At 41.4% G+C, this 16581-nt stretch overlaps 1 protein-coding gene across 1 annotated transcript in view; it reads right to left on the bottom strand.

Moving 5' to 3' along the window:
- The window catches only part of SCGN (secretagogin, EF-hand calcium binding protein), a 42490-nt gene that overhangs the window by 18541 nt on the left and 7368 nt on the right, over nucleotides 1-16581 (bottom strand). The window contains exons 3-6 of the mRNA XM_039525724.1: nucleotides 6166-6258; nucleotides 5838-5927; nucleotides 4220-4276; nucleotides 2601-2678 (exon numbers count right to left, since the gene is read on the bottom strand). Coding sequence (XP_039381658.1) covers nucleotides 2601-2678; nucleotides 4220-4276; nucleotides 5838-5927; nucleotides 6166-6258 — 318 coding nt within the window. The remainder of the gene's footprint in view (nucleotides 1-2600; nucleotides 2679-4219; nucleotides 4277-5837; nucleotides 5928-6165; nucleotides 6259-16581) is intronic.

Raw genomic sequence — 16581 nt, 5'->3', positions numbered from 1 at the left:
CCCGCCCCCGCTCTAGGGGTTCCTTCACCCAGGCTGGCAGCGGGCGCTGAGTGGGACTGGTGGAGGGTCCCCGGCTGGCAGAAGCTGGCAGCAGAAACCCCAGAGTGGCGGCAGGCTGAGCCACTCAGCCCACCGCTGCGTGCCATCAAAAATCAGCTCATGTGCCGCCTTTGGCATGCGTGCCGTAGGTTGCCGACCCCTGGATTAGAGGTATACATTAGGTTAGCTAATCTCTCTTCCTGCCAGTGCAGGTTTGTTTCCTATTATTCCCTTACTAGAACTTTGTCTGGTCTAGTTTGAAATGTGCCAAAAGATAAGGCTTCCATCATTTCCCAAGGGAGCCTATTCCACACACTAATGATTTGCAATTTTTTCTAATGTTCAGATAAAATTTCCCCTTCTGAGTTTCTTCCCATTACTCCAAGTAATATTTGCTCCCTTCTACATATTTACACCCTTCAAATATTTGTGGACTGTTACAATGTGCCCATTAGTCCCAGCACTGTCAAGCTTTACATAATTAATATTTTGAATCTTTCCTAGTAAATGAATCCCTCTGGCCTACTCATCTCTGAACTCCTTCCAGTTTGTCAACAGTATTATGGTAATTTGGTGCCCAGAACACGATGCAGTTGCCTGAGAATCACAGAGAGGAGGATTATCATAGTGCTCTTTTGTGACACTACCTCTGCATATACAGCCCCAAACTGCATTGGACCTTTTTCCCTGCAATATCACATTGCAAACTCAAGTCTAATTTGCTGTTAGATAGCACCCTAAGTTCTTCTGGCATAACTGCTTTGCAGATTTCTTCCTCCTGTTGCATATTTGCATTTCAGATTAGATATCTCCAGATACACTAAAGCAGCCATTTTTCCAAGTCTGAAGCACAGAGATGTTAAATTACTTGTCCGAGGACACACAGCAAGACAGGAGAGTATCTAAGAATAGAAACCAGATAACTTCTGAGTCCCAGCCCCATGCTTGAACCAATAGACCATGTTTCTTCTCAACTGTATTACTATCTAACTGCACCTGTTGTGTTAGCAATCATATTATGTGCAATGGCAGTTGCTGTGTCTTGGGAAATTATGGGGGAAACTCATAGGAAGGGGAAACAAGTCAGAGGCTATGAACCAACCATTCTCTACAAATTTCAGATTGCTTACTCTCCAACTGTTGCTTGGAGTACTCACCAGGGAAGTAAATCTTAATGGAGCCTTTCAAAAGCTATTTGCTACCAGAAATCTCTCCTGAAAAGACTTTTATGCTAATTGTGGGGGATTTGTTTCCTATTTTCAAGGGGTTTTTTGCTATAAAATTACTTCTGTAGTCTGATTTCATTCCTTTTTAAAGGGAGTGGAAATGTACTGTCATAAGTGGACATGTGAGATTTGACGGTAAAACAAAAAGAAGTTCAATTAGTTCTCGAGTTAGATATAAATTGTCAAATTTGAAGTCATGAGTGCTTATGAATGTGTCCACAAGCTGTTTATGAAAGTAGCATTAGTTGAAGGTTTTGATGGAACTCGGATGACATCTTCCACTTCATTATCAGAAATGAACTATTTTTCTCTGAGTTGGTTTCTTATGCTCTCTCTCTCTCCAGGGGCAGCTCTAGGAATTTGGCCGCCCCAAGCAGGGCGGCATGCCTCAGGGGGCGCGCTGCCGGTCCCGCGGCTCCAGGGGACCTCTTGCAGACGCGCCTGCGGAGGGTGTGCTGGGAGGGCGGCAGGCGGCTCCGGCGAACCTTCCGCATTCATGCCTGCGGGAGGTCCACCCGAGCCGCGGGATCAGCAAACCCTCTGCAGTCATGCCTGCGGGAGGTCCACACAAGCCGTGGGACCAGCGGACCCTCCGCAGTAATGCCTGTGGGAGGTCTGCTGCTCCCGGGGCTCCGGGGGACCTCCCGCAGGCATGACTGCGGAAGGTCCATCGGAGCCGCCCTGCCGCCCTGCCGCCAAAATGCCGCCCCACGTGCGCGCTTGGCGCACTGGGGTCTGGAGCCGGCCCTGCTCTCTCTCTCTCTCTCTCTCTCTCTCTCTCTCACACACACACACACACACTCTGCATACAATTTTCAAATGTGGGTACCCAAGTTGTTTGCATAAAACCCACATTTGTGCATGCAAAATGGCTGATAATATAAGCAGATGGGTACATACGTTATGCACACAGCTACCCATTTTGCATATACAAATGCCTGCTTGCAGCCACAATGTTGTGGACACATCATAACCACCAATGATTTAAAGTATGTGTGTGTTCATTCCTGAAGATCAGGCTTAGATTAGTGAATTTTAAAATGCTGCTGCTTACCCAAAAGGCTGTTACTAGTAGGGAAGGAGCTGGAAAGCCTGTGAGGATGTGGGGTGAAGAAGGGAACTAGCCGTGCATTGTGGGTTTTGAGGAACAAGAGATCTGAAAGCCTGTGTGGGGGCTGGGAGACATTGGGGTCTATGCAAGGAGAGGGAGCTGAGGGTTGGGTCTAGGTTGTGTAAATATGAAGGTACCTCCTTAGCTTAACTTTTGAACAAGTTTAGACAGAGTTTGATTTGTCTAAAATTCTAGTCACAATAAATAATACTATCCTTGCTTACCATTGTATCAGTGTATTCTTCCAGCTTTGCCTCAGGAATCATCTTTCTGTGCTGCAAAAAGAGATCTCCCAGGAAGTCCTATTGACAGAAAAGAATCAGAGTAATAGACTTTACCTTTTGGAGTTCAAGGAATAATATTAAAAATTGAAGCCCCAATTTACCAAGTTACTTAAACACAAGCCTAACTCTGAGTACATGAGGAGTTCCACTGGCTTCAATTTAATTTAAATTTATTTGATCTTTTACTTTTTTTAGTTTATAGGTAGTGTTAAAATATATTTTAAAATAATCAGATTCTCCTGTAACAGACATAATGGAACCGTGAATTAGAGGATCAGCTGTATGTAGGGGACAGTGGATTTTTTTGTTAGTGACATTTATTTCTCCACAAACACTTAACTTTCTAAATAATCTTAAATCATTATGGCCCAAACTCCACAAAGCACTTAGGACCAGATTTTTAAAGGTGTTTAATCACCTAAATCCACACTTAAGCATATGTTGAAGTCCCACAGACTTCAATGGGACCTCAGCATGTGCTTAACTTTAAACATATGCTCTCTCTCAGCATATGCACAGTCTGCCCAGCCATTTGACAGAATCATCAGCAGCAGCCAGGTGAAGAGCCAGTAGCCCGCTGTTGAAATAAGCCAGCAGGCACTCATCAAGGATGTGCGACATAGTCTAAAGTTAACCGCATCTACATCGCAGGTTGTTAGAGAAACCCATTTGAAACATCAGGGAAGTGTGAGACGGGGTCAAAGTCATCAGTACCATAACGTCCTGCTACGCTGATAGCAACATAAGTTTCTTGCAAACAGATTACATCAGTACTGTGACGAGTGGCTAAGGACTAATGACTCTGTGTTGGCTGCTGATAGACCCTCAACATTAAGCTGAAGAATTCGAAGCACCAGTCCAATGGCTCAGAAGTCAAAAGATGGCAATACATTGGGGTTACAGTCAGATAGCATGTGATTAAGATTCACTGTCGAATTTGCTGCCCAAGTGCTTTGCAGACCAACGATAGATTTCTGAACGTGGTGAAAAGTGAAGTGTTTGATTATGTGCTTTCCTGAATCGGACCTGGGCCTGAAAATAAAATAAATGTTGAGCTAAATTCTGCCCCCACCTTTGCAGGCACAGAAAACCATTTATTAATAGGCACAAAAGTAATTAGCTAGTTAATAAAACGGAATTGCTGTGGCTCTGTTCTGCAGGGGTTGGAGAGGGGAGGCTGGGCTAGGGACTGTGCACATTTGTAAGATATGGAGGAGTGCTCTGGTGGTTGTCTCCACAGCAGTCCAGAGGTGAGTTGGGAAGGGATGTAAGCCCAGGGATGGGGGGGAAGGAGTGGGGCACAAAGGTGAGCTCAGGTGGTCCACAAATAAGAGGATCTACTGGCCAGTTCCTCACACAACCATGCAAGAGAACCACAGATCTAGCAGCTACAATTACAGCCAATGTGTTCTCTAGTGATTGATTGCTACAGAACAATTTTAAAATGCCATTTATCAAGTTCACGAAAAGGCAGTAGAATTACTAAAGCCAGTGGAAAGACTCCCATTGATTTCAGAGAGTTATAGATCAGGCCCAAAGAGATGGTTAAAATAACTTACTTTGAGCTCGCCAGCTGAAATAAATCCACTGCTATCAGCATCATATTTGCGCCAAATCTGGAGGGGAAAAATTGGTAAGACCACATTAATTTTGCACTTAATCATCAAATAAGTTGATTATCTCATACAGCTCTAGATCAGATCTCATTCAGTTCCATAATTTGCATGTAGCCATATTACTGAGTACTTAATTCACTATAAACAAAGTAAAATTATCCACATACAGTGTTTTTTACTCTTATTTTGATGTTGACAGAACTGTGTATAGCACGCTGTGGAAAAACGGAATCTGCAATCAGCTATTTATTATAGACAGTCTCTTTCTATAAAGGAAAAATATAATCAGACTGAGAACCTGATCAAAATTTTGTACCTAATTTGTGCACAAAGCCATCATGGTTGCATACTCAAAGTGGTAATTTGCCTGTGTAAATGACCAGTTAGATGCATAACTGGTCATTGTGTCCACAAACACCCAATTTACATGTTAATCAAGATTATATATTCAGTTTGGAAATCAAGCCTTTGAAGTAGAGGAATATATTTAAAAATAAAGGTTTTTTTTAAATAATGGCTTTTAAAAGCTCTCACTACTTTGGTGCTTTTCCTATCGGAGTAAGTCGCTCAATGTTTTTGAAGGAGACGTGCAAAATTCTGTTTGGCTATTCACCGAGGTGGAGTATTTTTGTTTTTTGTGGGCAATTAATTTTAATGAGCAAGTGCAATGTCTTTTGTTATAACCACCATCATAATAAAGGGTAAGCAAGTAAATTTTGTCTGGGCTGGTCAATTTTCATGAGTGTTGCAAGGCTGATATAGTGTTTCTGCAGCAGCTAGCAATGCCAAGAATATAGGACCAAATCCTCCTCCAGATTTGTGAAGATGTTCAAAAGCTGGTAGATCAGGCCACCTGATTTCCCCAAATGTAGGGGAACTCCCCGGGTGGTCTAGAGTTGCCATAATGGCTCTGACTCTGCTTCCTTCCTTGCCCCCCTTGTGCAAAGGTGCGGCAAGGAAAAGGAGGCATTCCAAGGGCATCCCTATACCCCAATACTCCCCGACTGACAGAATTGCACTGGCTGTCCACAGCCCCACTCCAGGGCCACTTAACAAATCCCTCAATCCACTCTAAATTGTGCCTTGGAACGCGACGGACATCTCCAGAATCAGGGAAGAGTGCCAGTACCAAGGTGGCTCAAAACCTCCTTTGCCAGTCCCCACTGATCTTTGTCCAGTGCACAAATGATAAAGTCAAGGATCTGACCCCAGCTCTCTAAAGGGTTAAACTGTTCAGTGGGTTGCTACAGAAACCTTTCATCTCTGGAGAAAATGGACACGTATCTTTAACAAAGTCTTCAAAGTGCAAGCATCTACTCTATGCAGCCCCTGGTTTTGTCCAGCCTGTCTATGGTATCTGTCTTTTGAGCATTCCTACAGAATGTTCACAACTTCAACAGCTAAGAAAATGCAGCCTTCCGTTTTCCTTACTGAACATGAACTTGTACAAAATTCCACAGAGGTCCAATATACTAATCTACTTTAAATAAGAGTCTGCTTATAGGTGCCATTCAGAATAATTGACAGCAATGTACAAGGGGTGAAGGCAAAAGACACACACCCGCATAAACTCCACACTGTTGTCCAAGGGTGTTTCCCGTCGGAAAAGCAGCAGAAAGTTCTCATCCTCTGGCAAGATCATATATGCAAGCTAAAAGAGGCAGGTAAAGATTAGAGCAAATTTACATGACTAGTGACACTATGCAGGAAATAAAAGATGAACATGTTGTTTCCATGTAAATTACACTTTGAGCAAGCAGTTTGAAATTTACACACATTATCTTCGTGTCCCCGCTCCCTCCCCCCAGATCCCCCCAATGTCCCAATTATGCATGATCCATTTTCTAATTTCATTGTCTTTCAAAAAAAGAGATATTTTGGGAGTTTACCTCGTGTATTTGTAAACGTCCATCCGCAGTGACATCGTAGGCAGACATGAATCGCTCTTTCACCCTCTGAAGCTTTTCCTCTGTTATGGCATCCTGCAGTTTGAAAAGCCATGCACACACAAACAGAATCACTTAGGGCACTAGAACATCTCTTGGATGAAATTTACTGTCACAATTGTCCCATATATGAATGTTACATCATTTAGAATTCTCAGTGCAGTGCTTCTATTGGTCCACGCACAGATGCCACATAGGGTAAGTTTTAGAATGGAGCCCTACATGTAGCTCAGTGGCTCATAAACAGTATGATGGAGACTCATTTCAGGCATCTGGAGATGCCTAAATGTTTCAATGTCATTCTCCTCAGCCAGCTGGTTCACATAGTGCAACTGTAATTCCCCCCGCTCCCTGGGGGCGGTAGGGAGTGTGTATTACAAGAGCTAGAATGTACATTTTACTCTTGTACTTTATGGATTACAGCAGTTTCCTGGGAAATACATCTTTGTACTTTTTCATTAGGTCATTTAGCTTAGCAGATGTTGGTGACATTGTAGCTGGCTTGTTTCATACGGTTATTAAATGTGAAGGGAGATCTAGAACTGCTCTGAAACTAAGCCCTGGAGGTATCAGTGTTTATGATATGGAATTTTAAGCATCCTGCATTCTTTGTGCTTGCATGTCCAATGACTTACTCCCCTTTCAAACAATTTGTAGGTGGCGAATGTGAGAAGTTGAGAGTTTAACTGTTTATATGATTTGGCAGGTATTAAACTGATTTGTGGCCAATTTAACCTGGCAACATTTTTGAACAACTGGTCTGTCTGGGCTGCGCCACCTGTGATACTAAAGCAGCAACACCTTATTTTGGTTAGAAAAACTCAAGCAGAGATAGGGAGAAGAAATTTAGTGGTGATATGCGCAGCATCCAAAAAGAAATACACCACAGCTGACAATTAGGATTTCCAAAGGAGATATCGCCAATAATTTCAGATAAATAGAACTAGCAAGGCAGTCTGAATAGAAATACCCATTTATGTCACACCTCTCTGCTTCCCAACTTGGCTAGTTCAGAGACTCATTATTACCCCTTCTCCGCCTACTGTGGGGTTCATATGCCTTCCTCTGAAGCATTGTGGCCACTGTCAGACAGAATAATGGTGGACCTTAGGTCTCATCCAGTATGGTAATTTCTAGGTTCTTATAACAGGTAGTCCTAGAAAAGTGAGTACTATTAAGATTATTGCCATGACTGCATAACACTTGATTAAGGACAAGGGACTATTAAAATCAAAATCAATTGATGTAAAGAATGAATACCAATTCTGTATCCCGCTGCTGAGTGGGATGAAGCCGGAGATACTGAGAGCTGCGGTCTAAGCACAGGAAAAACTGAGCACATGGGAATGTCAGACCCTGGGACTAGAAGCCAGGAACTCCTGAGTTCCAGTCCAAGTGCTGACACCACCTCTTTGTGGGGTCTTGGGGAAATCACTTAACCTCTCTGCTTGAGTTACCCTCCATGTAAAATGGGGATCATAACTACTTGCTTCACAGTAGTTAATGTTTATAAAGTGTTCTGAGGATGACAAATGTGGAAATTATTCTTAATTTAACTTCTTATTATTGCAGCAACTTTCCAAGGTTTAAACAAGGCAACAACAGAAGGACTTGTCATTGGGCCCTGAGTCAGCAAAATACTTAAGCATGGGCTAAATTAGCATTTACAACCACTTTTCACTGTCAGAGGTACAAGGCCGTAGAGAATCAGGCCCTCAATCTTTCATTCCAGAACAATCTATAAATTTCTTGCAGCTAACATGGTTGTTCTGTAGGCACAATGACTAAGGCTAGCCCTGTACTATCACGGTTAACTCACAAGTCGATATTTTGAAAACTTGCTCCCTGCTGAAATGAATTACAGTAAGGACACCCATGCCTCGAAGCTCACAAATCTTTTTGATACCATGCAGAATAATCAGTAGTCACGTGTGACCCAGGAACCTTTTGGTGCCAACTGGCAGAGGGAAAGGAGATTCATGGACTTTTAACAGGGATCCCCTGGGTCAGATATATGCATATTAAGTTCACCAAAGTGTGGCGTGTGAAGTCTCTAATAGGAGCCAATAGCCCACTAGTCACCCCAATCATTTCAAAATGTATGGATGGATAATAATTAAGGATTTGGAGATCTATGCTGGAAATTACATTCTCAAAGACTTGGAGTTAAGGCAGATAACCAAGAGATGGCATGACTTCAACAGGTTCCTTTCAAACAGGAGGTAGCAGATACTTAGCTCTGTCTGGTCATGAGTGTATTGGACATTGTATGTCTTACAATGCAGGCCTATTTGCATACTAAGCCCAATACAGGCAAGTCTTATCTTACGCGGGGGTTCCGTTCCGTGGTTATCACGTAAAGCGAAAACTGTGTATACTCAAAATTATATCCCCAAGCCCTTTAAATCCCACCCGCAGCTCCAGCAGCTGGGCAGGGACGGCATTTAAAGGGCTCCTCTGGGCTCCCCGCTCCGGTGGGGATCCCGGTGGAGCCCTTTAAATGCTGGCCCCAGCCCCACCGCTGGAGCTGCGGGCGGGATTTAAATGGCTTCGCCGGGCTTCCCGCAACAGTGGGGAGCCCGGCAGAGCCCTTTAAATCCTGCCCGCAGCTTTGGCAGCCGGGCTGGGGCTGGCATTTAAAGGGCCCGGAGCTCCATGGTGGCTGGAGCCTTGGGCCCTTTAGTTCACCCCAGGGGCTACCAGCCATCTCTGCAGCTGGGAGCCCCCTGGGTGATTTAAAGGCCCTGGGACTCCCAGCCACAGCTGGTGCCCCAGGACCTTTAAATCTTGAGGCCACACCTCTTCCACTTGAGGCCACGCCCCCCGACTCCAGCTGTACAGCATAAAGTTGAAATTGCACATGTTAAATGTGCGTAAGTTGCGACAGACCTGTACTCACTGCAATATTTACAGGAAGGAAGGGATCTTGTTTACCAGTAAAGACAATGGATTGTGGGGTATACCTGGGAGTGCAGAGATACAGTCTAGATTTTTCACATAGGAGAGAAGCTGACAGTGTGGCTTATCTCATGATAAAGGGATCATAGCCCATGTGGCTGGAAAGTGTTGGTAATACTTTATTAGACATGAGGGTCTTGGTAATTAAGCCTAGGTTCTAGAATGTGTGTTATGATTTTATTTTATTTATTTTCTTCCAGTACTTCTACTTGTTATCACTCAAATCGCTCTACTTTGTTGAATTAATTTCTTTGTTTTCACTATAAACTTACCTAAGTGCTGTGTGTTAAGGGGAACAGTGGTCTGAGGTGTACCTGGTAAGATGGGTTGTACTATTCCTTTGGGAGCAGTGAATCTGTGAATACTTTGAGTGCCCAGTGAACAGGGGCTGGACACTCCAGGGAGACCTCAGAGGGCTCGGGGGTTGGAGTGTGCCTATCGCCAGCCTGTAGAATCAGAGTGGGGCATGCATAGTCTTAGAGGGGAGTGCTTGTGTTGCCCGTGGCCTGTGGAGGTGACACAGACAAGGCTTCCTCATGCTAAAACTAGGTGGTAGCAAAGTGTCTCACAGCCCTGGGTACCCATGGGGAAGTATAATATGATGGTACCAATTTCCAGCTGGTTCAAAAGAATACTACTGTGTAGGATTTTTCCCCTTAGAACCTCTGCCACAGTCAGCAGTAGTTACTCTAGTAGAGTAACATCAGGATTTCATAGATGAGAGAATGGAACCATGATTAGATTATGGGCTTGCCTACACTTGAAGTGCTACAGTGGTGCAGCTGCACTGCTGTAGTGCTTCCATGTAGACACTTCTTATGCCAACAGGAGGGTTTCTCCCATGGGCATAGGTAATCCACCTCCCCCACTGACAGTAGCTAGGTTGACTGAAGAATTCTTCTGTTGAGGTAATACTGTCTATATCCAGGATAGCTGTGTTGACCTACTTTTTAGTGCAGATGAGGCCATACACTGGAACTGAAATATCTATCCTCTACACATACGTCAGTCAATATGCTCATGTATCATGTATTTGTCTGATCACATTCTGACGTCTTGCCCAAACCTGATGCTATATTTTTATGACATAAAAATGAGCTAGTGCTCATCACTGCTTTTGAAAATTAAGACCAGATCCTCAAATTGATTTCAATGAACGTTGGGAGCATAAATTCCTTTGAGAATCTGGTCCTAACTGTAGTTAAAGTTACACGTAGGCCTAAATGCTTTGCTGGATTGGGATCTTTCTTTTCCCTCTTTGTTCCCTACACATCCTGCATGTTTAGAAGTGCCTGCTGTTTTCCAAATGCCCTTCACCCATCAATAGTAAAGAGATCTGTTTTATTTCATTATGACATATGAATATAATTTGATTTCTCTTTATCTGATTTCACAGCAAAAAAAAAAAGACCTCAACAACTCTCTCATGCATGAGAACATTACTGATATATTATTATTATAACATACCCTTCATTGGGCATCCTACATTGAAATCAAAAGGAGAAACTGTTAATCAAGTAAATGTCTTCTGTTTATAAATGTCAAGTCCAATTAATTAATAGAGACTAGCTCTACTGAAAAGAATGAAGTAGCTCTTATACCTGGCTGTATACATCAATTGATTACATGTGAGTGGGTGTGGAGGATGGATGGATAGACAGACAAAACAATAAGTGGGGCACTTTTGAACAAACACAATACTGTTTTCTTACACCTAAAAATTATAACTCTTTCTTGTGGTATTTAAATTGGCTTCCAGAGCAGAACACTTCCCAGGCATTAGACAAGCATATCAGTTGCTATTTTCAATAGCCTGGCAAACTACTCTGAAATTATCCACCTCCATGCCCAGTAGGATAAGTTATTTTTGAAACTATAATCATCACTGATATTTGAAAAAATGTGCTGTGGAATTCAAACTAGTGTTTTGTTATAAAAGCTTATTGTTCAACCATGTGTCAGCTTTTAACAACTTCATTGAATTTTAGCTATGTAAGAGCATTGATAATGAGAATAAAAATAGGATTTTTTACAATTAACTATCTTATTGGCTAAATCACTTAAAGACGCATCATTTGGAATGTATGCAAACCATAGCACCATTAGCTTTCGGTCCAGATGTTCTTCAGTATGACAGATGTTTCAAAGTTGCCCTCCCTTTCTATGCAGCACCATTCTCTTTCTTGTAATGTAAAAGGTAATACGAGTATATTACTATCGCTAAGCAGATCATTTTACTTCCAGAGAGCAAAGGCAGAGTCAAAAATGCACAATCTGGGTTTTCTGAGAGCTATGCTAGAAGTGAAGTCTTTATATATCATTGTACAACATCAGCTTCAGTCTCCAGCTTTGTTCTTTAGCTCTGTACCCAACATTTGGAAGGGCAGAATCTATTCTGCTGTTGATGCAGGGCAGTCAAGAGCTGCATTTCACCCCCACATAGGGGAGTAAGAAAGCTTCTTATGCGGCTGCCCTGGGGCTGCTACTCACTCCACTGTGCAGGTGGATGGGGACTAGGGTAGCCATGGCTCTGTATCCCAGCATGCCAGCTATTGCAGCTGAGCAGTTGCAGAGGCCAAGTAAGTTGCTCCGTGAAAAGACCTGAGGCAGCTTATTTCCCATCTGAAGGAAGGGGGAAGCAGGGGTAAAACGTTGACTCTAGAAAGCTTAAACAAGTCTGAATCTACTCTGGGGGCTAGGTTTTGTTTTCACATCACTGCTGTAATATTGCTACAGTGAGGCAGTGAGTCTGGAAAGATGATAATGTTAATATCACAGTAACAAATATTACTGATAGTTAAAACTTCAGAAGTCTTGTGCATTTGGGAGGGGCCTACTCCAGAAACAGCAGGGAAAAAATTCTTACCCATCAACCTAGAAGCAGAATGTAAAATACTAGAGGTCTGGGTCTGAAGACAGCTTTGGATTTTACAGTGGAAAATGTTTAAACAAATGACATACCGGTACATTGTTACTATTAGTTATAGAGCTTAACATACTTACAGATCTTTATATCTTCAAAGCACAGTACAAACATCAATTACTATCACTTAACTGTATTAATTTAATTGGTTTTCAATAATTGCCATGGTTTCCACAGACTAGATTCAAATGTCCCTTAAAAAAGTGTCTTGCCAATGCACAATTCAGTTACACTGTGTAGATGTGACCTGAGGATGCATTTTCTGCAATCGGAAGATACTACTGTAGTTTTAAAGATAACTGCTAGCCTGTATTAGTGCTCTCCTCCTCCCTACCCCAAATCTTGGGTAACCTGAGATTGTTCATATTACAAGGAGAAGAAGCGAGAGAGGGACCTTGTTCCAGACTGACAGACATCAACTACATAGAAACAGAGCTACCACACTGATCAGAGCCAGGTGTGACAATAACAGAAAATGTGGAAGTGGCAGAAGTGTTAAATGACTTATGTTTCAGTTTTCACCAAAAAGTTTAGTAGCAATTGGACATCTAACTTAAATGCCAGTGAAAATGAGGTAGGATCAGAGACTAAAATAGGGAAAGAACAAATTAAAAATTACTTAGATGAGTTAGATGTCTTCAAATCACCAGGGCCTGATGAAATACATCCTACAATACTCAAGGAGCTGAGTGAGGAAATATCCGGGCCATTAGTGATTATCTTTGAAAAGTCATGGAAGGACTGGAAAAAAGCAAATATAGTGCCAATCTATAAAAAGAGGAATAAGGAAAACCCAGGGAATTTCAGACAAGTCATCTTAACTTTAGCACCCGGTAATATAATGGAGCAAATAATTAAGCAATCAATGTGCAGACACCTAGAAAATAATAAGGTGGTAAGTAACAGTCAGCATGGATTTGTCAAGAACAAATCGTGTCAAACCAACTTGATAGCTTTCTTTGACAGGGTAACAAGCCTTGTGGATGTGGGGGATAAAGCGGTAGATGTGGTATATCTTGACTTTTGATATTGTCTTGCATGACCTTCTCATAACAAACTAGGGAAATACAAGCTAGATGGAGCTACTATAAGGTGGGTGCATAACTGGTCGGAAAACTGTTCCCAGAAAGTAATTATCAGTGGTTCACAGTCAAGCTGGAAGGGCATATCGAGTGGGGTCTGCAGAAATCAGTCCTGGGTCCGGTTCTGTTCAATATCTGTTTATTTTGGACATTAGCAAAAACTTCCTGTCAGGGTAGTTAAGCACTGGAATGAATTGCCTAGGGAGGTTGTGAAATCTCTGTCATTGGAGACTTTTAAGAGCAGGTTAGACAAACACCTGTCAGGGATGGACTAGATCAGGGTTTCTCACAACAAATTCTTTTGTGGCCTCAGAGTGGCCACTCTCACTGGTGGCCACACTGACACTTTTCCCCTAAAATACTTAATTAACTTTAGGAAAAACAATTAAATAGGCACAGATACACACCCAAATCATTGTAATGTATATTTGTAGCTTTTTTTTTTTGGCAGACTCAATAATGCGTTAATTAAATTCGTGACTGAACTCCTTAGGGGGAGAATTATATGTCTCCTGTTCTGTTTTACCCACATTCTGCCATATATTTCATGTTATAGCTGTCTAAGATGATGACCCAGCACATGTTGTTCATTTTAAGAAAACTTTCACTGCAAATGTGACAAAATGCAAAGAAAGTACCAATGTGCAATTTCTAAAGGTATCTGCAGAATTTGACCCAAGGTTTAAGAATCTGAAGTGCCTTCCAAAATCTGAGAGGGACGAGGTGTGGAACATGCTTTCAGAAGTCTTAAAAGAGCAACACTCTGATGCAGAAACTACAGAACCCAAACCACCAAAAACCTTCTGCTGGTGGAATCTGACTCAGATGATGAAAATGAACATGCATCAGTCCACACTGCTTTGGATTGTTATTGAGCAGAACCCATCATCAGCATGGATGTATGTCCTCTGGAATGGTGGTTGAAGCATGAAGGGACATATGAATCTTTAGCGCATCTGGCATGTAAATATCTTGTGACACTGGCTACAACAATGCCATGCAAACACCCTGTTCTCACTTTCAGGTGACATTGTAAACAAGAAGCAGGCAGCATTATCTTCTGCAAATGTAAATAAACTTGTTTGTCTGAACGACTGGCTGAAAAAGAAGTAGGACTGAGTGGACTTATAGGCTCTAAAGTTTTACATTGTTTTATTTTTGAATGAAAGGTTTTTTTGTACATAATTCTACATTTGTAAGTTCAAATTTCATGATAAAGAGATTGCACTACAGTACTTGCATTAGGTGAATTGAAAAATACTATTTCTTTTGTTTATTACAGTGCAAATATTTGTAATAAAAATAAATATAAAGTGAGCACTGTACACTTTGTATTTTGTATTTAATTTAGATCAATATATTTGAAAATGTAGAAAACATCCAAAAATATTAAATAAATGATATTCTATTGTTGTTTAATAGCGCGATTAATTGCATGTTTAATTTTTTAATTGCTTGACAGCCCTAGTCAAAACACAATGTGAATATAATTAAGGGAATTTTTCTTCCATAGAAAGGGGCAAACAGGATCAGATAAAATAAGAATTCTCCAAACTTTGCTCAAAGTTAGGCATATGGAGATTGTGGCTATTTGAGAAGGAATAAAAAATGACACCAAGTTTGCAAGCTTAGGAGCCATGGGTAGTATGATAGTTATCAGTGACAGAGAAAGGAGGAGGGGCAGATCGCTACTGTCAATTGATAGAAATTACAGGAATAAAAAGCAGTGCCTGACTCCAGTTTTCATTTTGGAAAAAGAAAGGTCACCTTGCTCAAAGAATTATGATCTGTATTAGATTATAATGGTGACTGAACCAAGTCTGGAAGAAGGATTTTTACCCCTTAGCTATCATCATGTGAACAATAAAACTTCAAAGACACTGGCTTAGGTCCCAATCTAGCGGAGTGCTTAGAGCAGCTGAGCATCCTCAATGGCCAATGAAGCCTATGGTAATTGAAGGCACATCACTATTTAGGATCAAGTCCATAACATGTATCTTATTAGCAAACAAAAGATTATATAATTTTGCTATGAAAATATAAACAGCTGTAAAAAATATGGTCCATGGCATTTATCATAAATCACTTGATTTAAGGACAATTTTTTTTACAAGAACATTTCTTATTAAGGATAATACTCCACAAAGCTTTGCATGGGACAATTACTGTAATTCAACCCACCATAGTAAGTACATTTTCCCCTCTTCACATCTGATCCTGTCCTTGAATTTTGTGAAAAATACTTAAAAAATATTTCACATCAGAAATGTAATTGACATATTCATACTTCTCATTATGATGGAAAGGACATGTTTACCTTTTTATCCCCACAGTGTTTAATTTCTTAAGGATGGTTGTCCATAACCTTCTGGAGACTTGACAGTAATCTCTCTCCTTTTATCACATTTTTTTCTTTTGGGTGCCCTTGCCCCCACGTTCTCTCATATTTCTTTGCTTGTTAAGAGAGCTGTGCTGCTGGTAGTGATTTATTTTAATGAAAACACAGTGATGAATCATTTGTTTTGGAAAAAATAAAATGTGCAGAGAATCACAGGGACTTTAGAACTTGATGTAAGGGTAGGTCTAATTTAGGATACGCCAACCTTGAGAGTATCACTTTAATCAAGAACAGGTCATGTCATTAACAATTACCATTCTCCCCCACATGAGGAGATGGAAAATAGGATTTTTCCCTGCAATTAAGTAAGTACATCACGTGTAGGGGGGAAAAAAGTCTAAAGCACTGAAAAATGCTTGTTTGCAAGTGATTTTTTTTGTTTTTAAATTCCCAACTTCCCTTGTTCATTGGTACAAAGGCAGGCAGATTGCACCATTCAATTCTGTCTGCAGCTAGCTGTCAGTGTCTGCCAAATTGGAAAAACAAATCCTTGGACTAATTCAGATCTCACTTTGGATCTGATCCTTTAACAGGCTGCATGCATGCAAGGCCCTGTGTCCACATGGAGCCAGATGCAGGATTGAGATCTCAGTCAATGCAACTCTCACATAAGCCAGTGAGAACTGAACTCATGTGAGATCCTGAATCTGCCATGTACCAAGTGCCTCCTATGCAGATTAACTACAATAGCCTCTTAAAAAAAAAAAAAAAAAAGCTAGCCTTCTACTTGCATCCACAAATTGTGGGCACAAATATTTGATGGTCCAATTTATTCCTCCACAAATCTTAGGCATGTATATGACCAACTGTCCACAACTGATTGTGGGTGGAAAATGAACCAGTAGATATGTCCCCTCAAAAAAATAGAGGGCACAAAAATGGAACTAAAGTCAGGCTGGAAATCAGGACCTATATACATATGACAGAAATGGCAACTTCCAGCAGTATCCTGGACAAACCCTACTGAAGTAAGTTTAAGTATTTTAGGAGTTTACTAT

This window comes from Mauremys reevesii, linkage group 2, assembly GCF_016161935.1.
Source record: "Mauremys reevesii isolate NIE-2019 linkage group 2, ASM1616193v1, whole genome shotgun sequence".
Taxonomy (NCBI): domain Eukaryota; kingdom Metazoa; phylum Chordata; order Testudines; family Geoemydidae; genus Mauremys; species Mauremys reevesii.
The sequence above is the reverse complement of the archived record's forward strand: the minus strand, read 5'-3'. Positions and strand labels throughout refer to the sequence as shown.